This window comes from Equus asinus, chromosome 21 (genome assembly GCF_041296235.1).
Source record: "Equus asinus isolate D_3611 breed Donkey chromosome 21, EquAss-T2T_v2, whole genome shotgun sequence".
Taxonomy (NCBI): Eukaryota; Metazoa; Chordata; class Mammalia; order Perissodactyla; family Equidae; genus Equus; species Equus asinus.
The window spans coordinates 15,072,844-15,086,378 of record NC_091810.1 but is presented as its reverse complement, the minus strand read 5'-3'; the positions used below and the strand labels follow the sequence as shown (position 1 = coordinate 15,086,378).

Genomic DNA, 13,535 nt, shown 5'->3' with positions numbered 1-13,535 from the left:
CTCGGGAGCTCCTCATAGCTCTCGCTGTCCAAGACTCTAAGATGAGCCAATTCTCTGAGCCTTGAGGGTTCGTGTAAAAACATCCCAAGATTCTCAACCTGGCAGCTACATTTGGAAATCCTGTTACCTACAATAAATCTGATCTTCCGTCATTTGTTGTTTATTCATTAGAAAGTTGTAATATATATTACACCTCCCTGAATTCTCAAGCAGAAGGGGTTACCGCCCTGACGTTTTTTTGGCAAGTCAATCTTCTCGGTCAACATCAATGACTGTCATCTAGGATGCGGTACTGTGTCCAGTCGCTGTTTTAATGTACTGGTCTGTGTATCCCTACGCCAAGTGTCCCCAAGACGGTTATGCTTTTTGAGTCATGATGTCCTTTTAAAGAAATAACTTTCCAGCCTCTATGCACCGTCAGACTGCCTCTGGGAGCCTCCCTTGTGGAGACTCCATCTTCCAGACCCGCACGGTCCAGCAGATATCCACTGCAAGCCACAGGCACAGTGACTGAAGCCACAATAAAAACCATAAAAGGTGAAATTAATTCTAACATCCAAATATGATTATTTCAACATAGAAGCAAAACAAATGATTAACGAGAAATTTTGCACCCTCTTTTCTGCTAAGTCTTTGAAATGCAGTGTGTATTTTCACTCTCCGTCCTCTCCATTGCCACTTGTCACTTTGCAAGTGCTCAACGGCCATTTGCGACTCACAGCAGCCACTCGGCCAGCACGGCTCTGCACTTCCAGCTCTAGCTTGCCAAGGTCGCCTTTAGGTAAGAAAAAATAAAGCCTGAATGACTAAGGGGCTTTTCTAGGCCTAGAGGGCATGTTTGGGTCTTGGACTCAGAGTGTGTCTCAGCTGTTCACGGGCGTCTTTAACTGCTTATGCCCCAGTTCTTAGCTGAGTTCCACGCTTCCACGACCACAGGCGAGAGACTGCCAAGAAAACGGAGCATAACTGCTACTTTATGGGAAGAAATAATTCTCTAATATCGATTGCCTTTCTCAAGAAAAGTAAACTCACATTTTTTACACCGTCTAAAAAAGGTTTTCAAGACATGAGGACATGTGACCTCATACACACTTAGTCACTTAACAATGGCGCTTAGATTAAGCGTATGGAACCAAATGGACAGGAGGGACTCAGCAAGAAGTGTGTCATTCAGCTTAGGCCAGATGGACTCCAAATCCTGGACCATTTTACTCTTTGACGTAATGAATGCGGGCTGACATCACAGGCATCCGAGTGTCCCCGGTGCTCCCAAGAAACCCCTTTCACAAACACCCTCTGCTCCTGCAGCACAGCAGCCCCCACGGCGCCCAGCTGGAATCCGACGGGGGCTGATGCTTCGCCCTTTCCATGAGCCTGAACGTATTTCAGAGGCTACGGGGAGAGAGACTTCTTTCATTTCTACGTCCCCAGCGGCCAGCGTGGCACACTGCAGGCGCCAGCACATGTTCATTGTTTCAGTTAATGAAGGAACGAAGTCAAAATGCTGCTGAAATGAAAATGTAGTGGAAAAAACAGGTGCGACATTTTCTTCCAGGAGAAACACAGGTGTTCTCTGTGTCTTGTTCAGATAACATGGGTCCCTAACCAATGCCTGTCTCCCGAGTCCCCATGTGGATTGAGGACGTTGGGCTGGCTGCTCCTTAGGGCCTCTGTCAGCTCTGTGAGTCCACGAGCCTGTGGCATCGGCAGCAAGTGCTCCCGCAGCACAAGAGCCTCTTTCTCAGGGTGACCATATAATTGATCATCCAAACCGGGACACTTTTGAGAGTGAAAGGGGGATGCTGTTAACAATTCCTCCAGACTGATAGCTAGACACTGGGACTGGCCCTGGGCAAACAGAGGTATGGTCCCCTGGCTCCTACTTCATGGAGCCTTCCAGAGCGAGCCAATCCCAGCCAAGCGCCCTGTATGCAGTGCAAGTGGCCTCTTCCATCAACGAGACCTTGGGCACCCCAGTTTCATGGTGTGTGTCAACTGCTCTCTTCTAGACTATAAACTCCTCAAGGATCAGGGACTGTGTCCCCTTCATCCTCCCCATCTCTCTCCATCATGTTGACTTGAGACCAGCCACACAGTAGGATCCAGTGAATGGAAGAATTGGGTTCCCAGTCGCCACAATTTTCTCACCTGCCCAACAAACATTTAGCAAGTACTTAATTAGAAGCAGTCTTTGTGCTGGGCCCTGGGGCAACCGACAGCAGTAGGAATCACAGGGAATTTGCAATTTGGTGGAGAAGACTGGCTTGTAAATAAAGGAGTGCCAGAAGAGAGGTGAGTCTGGGAGGGCCAAGTAGAGGGAGAGGCGGCCTCTACCTGGGACGGAAAAGCAGGTGGTGGGAGGGTCATAACACCCATTGGTAGTTATTCTGTCCAGCATCCTCGCTTCCTTTTCTGGTAACAGCACCATGATTTTCCTTTTGGAAAACACTCCCGCCTCATCCTCTGCCCTGGTGGCACAGCTGGGGCTGACTGTAACTCTTGGCTTCCAGGAAGGATATGACACTCGAGCCTCGCCAGTGAGAGCAACACACATTCCTGGCTACAGGGAACATTTCAGGCATGGGCAGCCAATAGAGTCAATGATGTGGTTTTGTCACGTCTACTGGAGAACTGAGGAAAAAGAAGCCCTCTTTCTCCTGGGGAGACCAAAGCTGGTAGAATAATGAGCCCAGAGACGCTCAAGATCACCTTCTCACCATAAGGAGAGAAAATCCCCGAGAATAAAGCCAACAAAGAGGAAAGCAGAGCCAAGAGATGGAAAGATCTAATGGAATCATTTGAAGGCCTGGATCCAGCCAAGCCTGAAGCTGTCTCTCAACAGATTTTTCAGCGTGCTGAGCCAATACAGACTCTTTTCATGCTTAAGCCACTCTGAATTGCATTCTGGCACAACTGAAAGACTACCGATGGATAGAAGTTTCACAGAGAAGGCGGTACTAAGGTCAGACAGTGAATGGTGAGTAGGACTCCATTAGGCAGAGAAAGAGGTAGGGCCTTGCATGGGGTGGGAGGGTAAGAGAAGCAAAGGCGTTAAGATGTAGAGCGGCAACCCACATTGAGATGCCCTGGGGTCAGGCCTGGGTGACTGATCTGCTCTGCCTTACCCGTTTATCATGTGCTATCCCATGGGGACAGTTGTTGGCTGACACAGTGAGTGTAACTGTTTCATTCACGGAGGTGAAGGTGACCATGATGGCATCCTGCCCCAGCACCGTCAGCTTCATTTGCTCGTTCACCTGCAGATGAAGAAACCAGTAATCAGCGGACCCCTGCTTCTACCGTCTCACCCACCCCTTCCTGATCCTCCACAAACAACAAAACCCCTCTTGGCTTGGAGCTGAGGGAGCTGTGAGGTCTTTCCAGTTCTTATGTTGGAATTTAGCTTCATGGAGAAAACAGAATTCTAGTCTCTCTTTGGGGGATTAGCAGAAGAAATGATGCCTTCGTCCGCCCGCCCCTGCCCTTTCCAACCCAAGCTAGGAACCAGCTGTGAAAGAAACACAGGAGTCCGGCAGGTGAATCCGCTCCAGCTCGGGGAGAGCTGGATGGGGAGGCTGCCGAGTCAGAAGCCAACACCACCCCTGAATCAGACGACGTGTCCACCCAGGCACCAGGTCCGATCACGAGCCTTGCTCCACAGCATGCAGAGCTGCCCTGGGAAGCTGGCCACACGGCAGGGGGTTCCAGAACACACGCATCTTCAGACGGTGGGCAGATGGCATAGGGAACCCAGCAGGTGCCGAGCCACACACATTCAGTCCCTGCCCTACAGTCACCAAATACATCACTACTCTTCCCCTGAGGAGGACCCAAAGGAGCCACCTTTGTCTACCACTTCCAACAGGGTGGGGCTTTTCCTTGTAGCAGTCCCAGAGAGGAACACAGGGAGGGTTCTCTGTCCCGAGAAGCGTGTGGTCCAGGGGTGAGTCCCAGGTCTGCCTCCTGTTAGCAAGCTATTGACTCTCCCTGATGCTCGAAGTCTTCAACAAAAAATCGTTGAAAGGCTAGCAGCAGGTTCAAATGAGATAAAGATTATGGAAGTGGCTTTGAAGCCATAAAGGCCCATACTGAACACGAGCAGATATTCTCAGGACGTGGCAGAGCAACTCACATGTAAGGCGCCTGGATGGCCCACGTGTGTCGAGAGTTATCCATGCACAGTGGCCCTACCCAAGGGCCTCGGATTCTACAGCCCTACACTGCTGTGCAGCAATTCTCCCTTCCGTATTCAACGTCCCTGACCATACACGCGCCCCAGGACTCCTCTGAACTAAGAAGTCACGCTCCCTTCTGCTCTTTCCACTTGTTGGCCCAAAGATCAACACTCAAATTCCTCACCACTGAGCCCCTTCCTCACACTCTATGGCCTGGATGCTTGTCTCCTTCAGTACCCCGAAAATATTTGATTCATAACTGTCTTCTTGCCAAGTTTTCTGACATCTTCACACCTTGTAGATCACTCTCACTTAAGAGAAACGCTACCCTCTCCTATGCTCCTTCTAGAGAGTGTAGTTTAGAGGTTGGGAGCTCAAGTGCTGCAGCTGGACAGGGTTCCAATCCCAATGTCGCCACTTATCAGTTGGGCATTTGTAGGCAAGTTAGTTAGCTCTTCTGACCTGGGAACAATAAAAGAACCCTTTTCCTGGGGTGCTGAGCAGATTTCATGGGATAAGTCATGCCAAGGGCTCAGCATGATGCAACTGTTCTTTACCACCTTGCTCCCGGGGGGGTTCCTCTTCCTCTCCCCACTGCCCCAGATATCGGTGCTCTACAAACAGTCAGTGCTCATCATCTCGGGAGCTCGTGTGCCAGCCCAGTCACATATTTCATCATCTCCATCTCTCACCCTAGATGCAGATTATGTCACAACAGCCCAGAGAGATATGGCCACTGAGCCCAATCAGCATGTCTAAAACCACAATGATCTCAGAGTTTCTCGGAAACATCTCTATTTCTATCCAGACACACACTCGATTGCAGAGTCATCTATAATTTCCTCCTCAACTTATTTACCCCCGATAGCTCATGCCTGCATGCCACTGTATTCTTTTACTGAAAAAGCCCCTTCAAAAAATATTGTTACTATCCTTCATCATGTCAGGTCTGGCTAGTAACTCCCTAACTAGTCTTTCTACTACCCTATCCACTGATCTTTTCCTCTCTACTTGATCTTCCACACAAATTCTGGACTGAGCATGCCAGGCCTCAGCTTAACAACTAACCAGTTAGCTATGCTTCCAATGTAGCTAAGTTAACTCCTAACAGGCTGACCCTCCCACAGAACTTGAAAAAAAAAAAACCCAAAGGCTCTGAAGAGTAAACAAAGCAGGCAGATTTTGAAGAGTCAAAACTTAAAAGAAAGGACCAGCATGGGACAAGTTTCCATTTTACAACTTTATGTGAAGGCAGGCCATAGTCATAGCAAAACACCACCATCTTTCTGGCCCAAAGAAACAAAGGACAGACCCTAGGGCAACTACAGTTACAGCAAAGTAAGAAGAGAATTCCAGAAGGGACAGAGCCAGAGAAATAGACCCCCAAATTCTCTGTATAAACCGTCCACATCTCTGCCTGAACCCTGAACCATGGACGAGCAGGGCAAACTCAAGACAGCTCACAATCAAGGAAACAGAAAAATGGAAGTGAGTTTGAGCTGCTGCACAATGCAGGGGAGACAAAGTTCACGGTGTGAGTCTAACCAAGCTCATTGCTTGTTAAAACAAAAATATCAACACTCTGCAGAGAAACACATCAGAATTCGGTGACTCCACAACATAACATTCACACTGTTAGCAATCCAAAATTACTCAACATGTGAAGAACCAGTGAGGTGGGAGCCATTCTCAAGCCAGTGGATAAGATCCTGTCTCATATGTCCCAGATGCTGAAACTATCAGACAAGGAATTTAAAGCAGCTAATTTAACCATACTCGATGAGGCAAAGGAAAACATACTTGTAATGAATGAAACAATAGGAAACCTCAGCAGAGAAATAGAAAATATAAAAAGAACTAAATGGAAATTGTAGAACTAAAAATATCTATTCGAAATTTAAAAATTTCACAGAATTAGCATAATACCAGAATGGAGATGACAGAATAAAGTCAGCGAGCTTGGAGATGGATCTATAGAAATTATCCAATCTGAGAAGAGAAAAAACTTGAACAACAAAAAAGAACAGAGCCTCAGGGACCTTTGGGACAATATTAAAAGTTTTAAAATACATCTAATTGGAGTCTCAGGAGAAAAGGAGAGAAATTGGAGCAGATTTTGTTTTCTAAAATAATGGCAGAAGACATCCCAAATTTGGTTAAAGACATGAATTTACAGATTCAAAAAGCTCAGTAAATCCCCAACAGAATAAATATGAAGACAACCACACCTAGACATATCATAATCCAACTTAGAAAACCAAAAAAAGAGAAAATATTGAAAGCAGCTTAAGAAAATGAGCAATGATTTGAATAACTACAGACTTCTCATCATAAACTATGGAGGACAGACACAGTGGAACAACATCTTTAAAATATTGGAAGAAAAACAGTCAACCCAGAATTCCATATCCAGGAAAAAATATCCTTTCAGAAAGACATTTTTTCACATTTGCACTTCAAGAAACACTAAAGGAAGTTCTTCAGGCTGAAGAGAAATGATACCAGAGGGAAACTTGGATTGTCAAAGAGGAATGAAAAACACTGGAAATGGTAAATATCTGGGTGAAAACAAACTGGCCACTGCAGCCTCCAATACAGCATACAAACTCCTCAGCCTGACGTCCAACACCTCTCACCTGCACCCCAAAACACGTACACCTCTTGCTCTCCTTTCTTTGACAAGAAACACTTGTGAACTTCTAAAGATGCCACATGGAGTCCCAACTCCAAGCCTTTCCAGATGCTACTGCCTCTGCCTATGAATCACATGCACACACACTCATGTCACAGCTCAAGGGCCACCTTGGCTTCCAGGCCACTCCTGGCTGCAGCAGCCCCTGTTGTGCATTTGTGTATGTGGCTCCAGGGAACAGAACAATGAACTAAAATATACTGCTAAAACACTTCAGTGACGTCAGAGCACCTTCCTCACTATTATATCATTTAGTTTTCACAAAAGCAGCATGAGGCAGGAGGGCAGGTCTGGTGACCCACCTTGTATTAATGAGACAGTGAAGGCTCAGAGAAGCTGAGCAGTTTTCACAAAGCTGCACAGCCAGAGTCTAGCAAAGCTGGCACTAGTACTTGGCTCCTCAGACTCTCATCCTAGTTCTTCATCCACTTGGCCACACAGACACATAACATATTATGCCTGCTTGCAACTGATTAATAATCTTCTTGGATTTTAAACCTTTCATATAACTACAAAAAATATATATTAAGACAAGAGCTCAATACCCTCCAAGATTGGGGATCTTGGACCTAGCCAAGCATCAGAACTGTGAAAACTACAGAAATCTCAAACTCATAACAGAGCAACTAAATCAGAATCTCTCTGGGGCTGTGCCTAAGGGTCTGCATTTTTTTTAAGTCTCATGGGTGATTCTGAAAGGCAACCGGAGCTGAGAACCTGTGCATTGCAGGACTAATTGTCAAATAACTAACCCACACTGTGGGCACTGTGAGAAGAGAGAAATGGACGTGGGCTGGGATGGCATGAAGGAAGGTAAATCTGAGCAGGGCTATGAAGGAGGGAAAATTGGATTGGTGGAGAGAGGAGGGAGTGCATTTCAGGCCAAGGAGGTAGGAAAGGTAAGACATGCTTAAGTAATTGAATGTTCCTGAGCAGAGGTGTGATCTACAGAAACTGGGATATAAGAATGAGAATCCAGTGGCCAGTGCAGAGGATGAACAAGCAGGATGCGAGACAGCGGGGGAGGGGCAGGGCGCCTGAGCCCTGCCATGCACTCCCGGAGGGCTTCTGTCCATAACCTCACCTCGGGGCTCTTAATCTCAGGCCACCTTAAGTGGATTCTATGCCCTGTGATCTTTCTCTAATCCCAACTCTATGAGCATGTCCCTCTCTTACGGCCTTATCCTTTTCTACCCCATGTTCTCATTACTCCTTGAGACTTCTGAGTCCCTCAAAGGGACTTTCTTATCTTTCTATCCCCTAGATCAGTGATTCTCAATCAGGGGTGATTTTGCCACCAGGGGACACTTGGCAATGTTTGGAAATATTTTTGTTGTCATAACTGGGGCAGGGGGTACTAGTTGCATCTATTGGGATGCTGCTAATTATCCTACAATGTACAGTTATAACAAAGAATTATTCATCCCCAAATGTCAGTAGTGCCAATGATGAGAAACTTCGCCTTTGATAAAGTGACAAGCACATTGAATTGCTTTACTAGTAATGTAATGTATTGGTATTTAATATTAATAATTCAACAGTAATTTATCACAATAAATCTCTGATGAATGACTGAACAACAAAATGAATGAAAATAAAGTCTGTGTTTATCAGCACCTTTGACTCCCAGATTTTTTTATTTCACAGATAGTAAAGTTATAAAAACAAAAACTGGGCAGACAACATAGAATTTTCCAACTGCCACATATAGACGTTAAAAATAAAGCTATCAACTACTATAAGTTACTTTCTAAAATAAAGGACATTTTAACAATAAAAATGTAATAATATTAATAATAACAATAAAATAGGAAGGATATTACCAAAAAAAGGTCAGTATGGCAACCAACAGCTGCTGTGAGCTGGTGAAAAGTTCACTTTAGCCAGCCCTGAGCCACCACCCACCAACTTGGGAACATCCCAATGAGAACACAAGCTCCTGGCGGGCAGAGCTCCCGGCTCAGGGGTGGCCCTCTGGCTTTAATGCTGGGCAGCCTTGGAAAGGCCACCACGGCCACCCAGCCTGTGCTGCCCGCCCATACCTTATATTGCAGGGAGAGCAAAGTCTCCGTCTTGGAGGTCCAGTTCCACTTGTGGACTACGTAGCCCTTGTAGTCGTAGGTGGCCCCACCTTCCTCATCCAAGACCAAGACGTAGGGGCAGCTAGGAGAGACACAGAGGTAAGGAGCCGCCACCAGGCCCCTGAAGGCAGCTCTCATCACCTTGGGCCATAGGCAGGCAGGGCCTTGAGACTCTGCCCCAGGCTGGAGGAACCATGAAGTCCTGCAGGCAGCCTCACTTACCCCATCTAACATGGCCTGAGGCCTCCTCACCTGTTAATGCTACCGGGAGTCTGTCAGGAACGGCAGTTCTGAGGGAGATGATAGAGGCTCAGGCCAAATCCAAGCAGGGAAGACAAGGAATGTGTGCCCTGTTGCCCGGGAGCCTGAGCATACAAGACCTCAGGCACAAAAACGGGAACTAGAACATCTATAACACGATAGTAAGTCATCCCTTCTGAGGACAGTGCCTTACGAAAGGCCAGACAAAATCAACTATTTTGCTGACAAGAATATGTGCTTCTCTTAAAAGATCCCAGAGAAGTAGTGCCCATGGCCTCTCCTTCACTCTCTCCTGGTATAAAACACTTTTCTCCACTAAAGAATTCTTTCATGAATCCAGCCAACAATCAAGATCTTAGCGCTCTGGGGGTGCAGGTGGAGTAGGACTTGGGGAGTTGCCCCTCTCATTGACTATGACATGGATCCAGGAAGTGAGGACCAGGCGGCCCAGCCTCAGCCCTGCCTCACTGCCTTCCTAGACTCCTGGACACTGCTGGCCCCTCCTTTTCCCAGGGACTGTCACCTCAGTGCCCCCTTCATTACCCCAAGAGATATTTCCATGGGGCCAATGGTCCCCCCAACCCACTCACCAGGCCTTCAAGTTGTAGTGAACACAGCCCTGGCCTTCGGCATTGAATAGAGCCAGGAAGGAGAAGCTGGGTGTGTCATTAAAGAGGTAGGTGATGGTCCTCCCTCTGCAGCATGTGGGGATCTGACACATGGCGATGTTTCCGGAGGGATAGCTGGCAGAAATGGTTAAGTAGAACTAACAGAAACTCTCCAGGTTCCCCTCTCAGGTTCCCCGTGGAAAGGAAGTTGACATGTCAAGGTATTAGCTATTGGGTGCATCATTCCCAGTCTTCAAAGACCCTCCCTGCACTTTTCATAAGTAACAGTTAAATTCCTATGGAACCTGACCACGCCCTGGGTGCTTTCCTGGATCTTCTTTCTATTCCTCACAACCACCCTGTGGCAGTAGTATTATCTCCATCTCACAGACAAGTGGGGTTTCCCTGCATCTGAGGGGTTTCCTGGGATACAGGACTTTCAGTGTCCAAACCAGGATGAGCTGGTCACTCTACAGATGAGGAATCGAAGGTGCAGAGGAACAATCTTCCTCTCAGAACACCACAAGGGAGCGGCAGAGCCAGGATCTGAGCTCTGAGGCCAGTGATATTTCTAACTCTGTCAGGCTACCTCCCCTTCTGACTAATAGGAGAGTAGGCAATGTATCCCTACTCATTCCTACTAAGGAGGCCCCAAAAGCAATGGTCTCAACTAACAGGGACATGGTGTGGGCATCTACTATCCTATGTGCCGCGGTCTCAGAAGCACCACAGACATAAGAATTTCAATGGCAGCACCGGGGTGCACACTCTTAATCCTTCCCTACTAACTGATTAAAAGAAATTAACAGATAGAAATTATGAAAGGTAACTAAATAGAAACTCTGGAGTTGAATAGTAAAATAAATGAAATGAAAAATTCACTAGATGGGTTTAGCAGCAGATTAGAGCAGTAGAAGACAGTAGAAGGAAGAATCAGTGAACTTCAAGACAGATCAATTGAAATTATCCAGTCTGAGGAGTAGAAAGAAAAAAGAATGTAGAAAAATGAACAGAGCCTAAGAGATGTGTGGGAGACCATGAAGCAGATCAAAATATGTATAACAAGAGTCTCAGAAGGAGAGAGCAGAGAGAAGGGGTCAGAAAGCATATTTGAGGAAATAATGGCTGAAAACTCCCCAAATTTTATGAAAGATATAAATCTACACATTCAAGAAGCTCAACAAACTCCAAGTAGGATAAATTCAAAGAGAGCCACACTGAGACACAAATAATGTATCAAACTGCCAAAAGACAAAGACAAAGAGAGAATCTTGAAAGCAGGAAGAGAAAAGAGATTCATTGTGTACAAGGGATCCTTACAAAGATTGATGGCCAAATTCTCATCAGAAACCAGAGGTCACCGGGAGGAAATATCTAAAGAACTGAAAGAAAAAAGCCGTTAACCAAGAATTCTATATTAAGCAAAACTATCTTTCAAAAATGGAGAAATTAAGACTTCCCACATAAACAAACCTGAGGGAGTTCATCACTAGTAGACCTGCCTTACCAAAAATGCTAACGGGAGTCCTTTAGGCTGAAATGAAAGGACACTAGGCAGCAATTCAAAGTCATACACAGAAAAAAAGAACACCAGCAAAGGTGACTATATAAGTAAATATAAAATCCAGTATTATTGTATTTTTGGTTTATAGTTTCTCTTTTTTTCCTATAGGATTTCAAAAAACAAATGTATAAAATAATCATTGTAAATCTATGTTAGTGACACACAATGGATATATAAAGATATAATTTCTGATTGTAATGACACACAGGAGAAGGAATGGAGCTATAGAGGAGCAGAGTTCTGTATACTATTGAGGCTAAGTTGGTATTAATTCAAACTAGTTTGTTGTCAGTTGTAATAATAAAGTGTATTATTTTCTTGGGGCTGCCATAAATAAGTAAACTGGGTGACCTGAACAAGAGAAACATATTCTTTCATGGTTCTGGAGGCTACAAGTCTGAAATCAAGGTGTTGACAGGGCCGTGCTCTTGGAGGCTCTAGGGAAAAATGCTTCCTTGTTTCTTCCTAGTTTCTGGTGGTTGCCAAAAATTTTTGGCATTCCTTGGTTTGTAGATGCATCATTCTATCTCCGCCTCGGTCATCTCATAGCCTTCTTCCCTTTGTGTATGTCTCAGTTTTCTCTTCTTATAAGGATACTAGTCATTGAATTAGGGCCCACCTTAATCCAATATGACCACATCTTAACTTAATAATTATTTCTGCAAAGACTCTATTCCCAAATATGGTCACATTCTGAGGTTCCAGGGGAACACATATTTTTGGGAGACACTACTCAACCCATTATACCAGGGTAACCACTAAGAAAATAACTAAAAAATTTTGAGAAAAGGAAATGAAAAGGGAATTCAAATGGCTTGCTACCAAAAAAAATCAATTAAATACAAAAGAATGCAGTAATGGAGAAACTGAGGAATAAAAAAGATATAAGACATATAGAATACAGATAGAAAAATGGCAGAATTCAGCCCTTCCATATCAGCAATTACTTTAAATATAAATGGATTAAACTGTCCAATCAAAGGTCAGAGACTGACAGAATGGATTTAAAAGAAACAACAAACAAAACATGATCTGACTGTATGGTGTCTACAAGAGACTCACTTTAGATCCAAAGATACAGTTAGGTTGAAAGTAAAAAGGTGGAAAAAGATCTTACACGCAAACAGTAACCAAACAAGAGCAGAGGTGGATATACTGACGTCAGACAAAGTAGACTTTAAGTAAAATTTTTTGACAAGAGACAAACAAAAACACTATGTATTGAGAAAAGGGTCAATACCCCAAGAAGATCTAACAATTATAGACATATACACACCTAACAACAGAACCCCAAAATATACAAAGCAAAAATTGACAGAATTAAAGGAAGAAATAGTTCTACAATAAGAGTTGGAGATTTCACTACCTCACATTCAATAAGGATAGAACTAGATAGAAGACCAATAAAGAAACAGAGGACTTGAACACCATAAACCAACTAGATCTAACTACAGAATGCTCCACCCAACAATAGCAGAATATACATTCTTTTCAAGTTCACATGGATCATTCTCCAGTATGTACAATATGTCAGGCAATAAAGCAAGTCTAACAAATTTTAAAAGATTGGAACCATAGAGAATATCTTCTCTAAAAACAGAAAGAAACTAGAAATCACTGGCAGAAGGAAATTTGGAAAATTCATAAATAGGTGGAAATTAAATGACACACTCTTAAACAACCAATTGCTAAAGAAGAAATCACAAGGGGAAAGTATTTTGAGACAAATGAAAACAAAAACCCAACATATCAAAATCTATGGGATAAAGTGAAAGCAGTACTCAGAGAGAAATTTATAGCTATAAATACTCATATTAAAAGAGAAGAAAGATCTGAAATCAATAACCCAAACTTCTACCTTAGTGAATTATAAAAATAAGAGCAAATTAAAGGTAAAGCTAGCAGAAAGAAGGAAATAATGAAGACTAGAGCAGAAAAAATAAAATAGAGAATGGAAAAATAATAGAGATAACCAGCAAAACCAAAAGTTGGTTCTTTGAAAAGATCAACAAAATTGACAAACCTTTAGCTAGACTGACTGAGAAAAAAGGAAGACTTAAATTCCTAAAATCAGAAATGAAAGTGGAGACATTACTACTGACCTTACAAAAATGAAAAAAGATCATAAGAGAACTATATGAACAATTGTACGTC

The 13,535-nt window shown here is 44.2% G+C and overlaps 1 protein-coding gene across 1 annotated transcript in view; it reads right to left on the bottom strand.

The window, feature by feature from the left end:
- C21H3orf20 (chromosome 21 C3orf20 homolog) overlaps positions 1 to 13,535 on the bottom strand; it is a 97,578-nt gene that overhangs the window by 49,627 nt on the left and 34,416 nt on the right. Inside the window, exons 6-8 of the mRNA XM_070493803.1 lie at positions 9,800 to 9,952; positions 8,910 to 9,030; positions 3,126 to 3,257 (exon numbers count right to left, since the gene is read on the bottom strand). Of these exons, the coding sequence (XP_070349904.1) occupies positions 3,126 to 3,257; positions 8,910 to 9,030; positions 9,800 to 9,952 (406 nt within the window). The remainder of the gene's footprint in view (positions 1 to 3,125; positions 3,258 to 8,909; positions 9,031 to 9,799; positions 9,953 to 13,535) is intronic.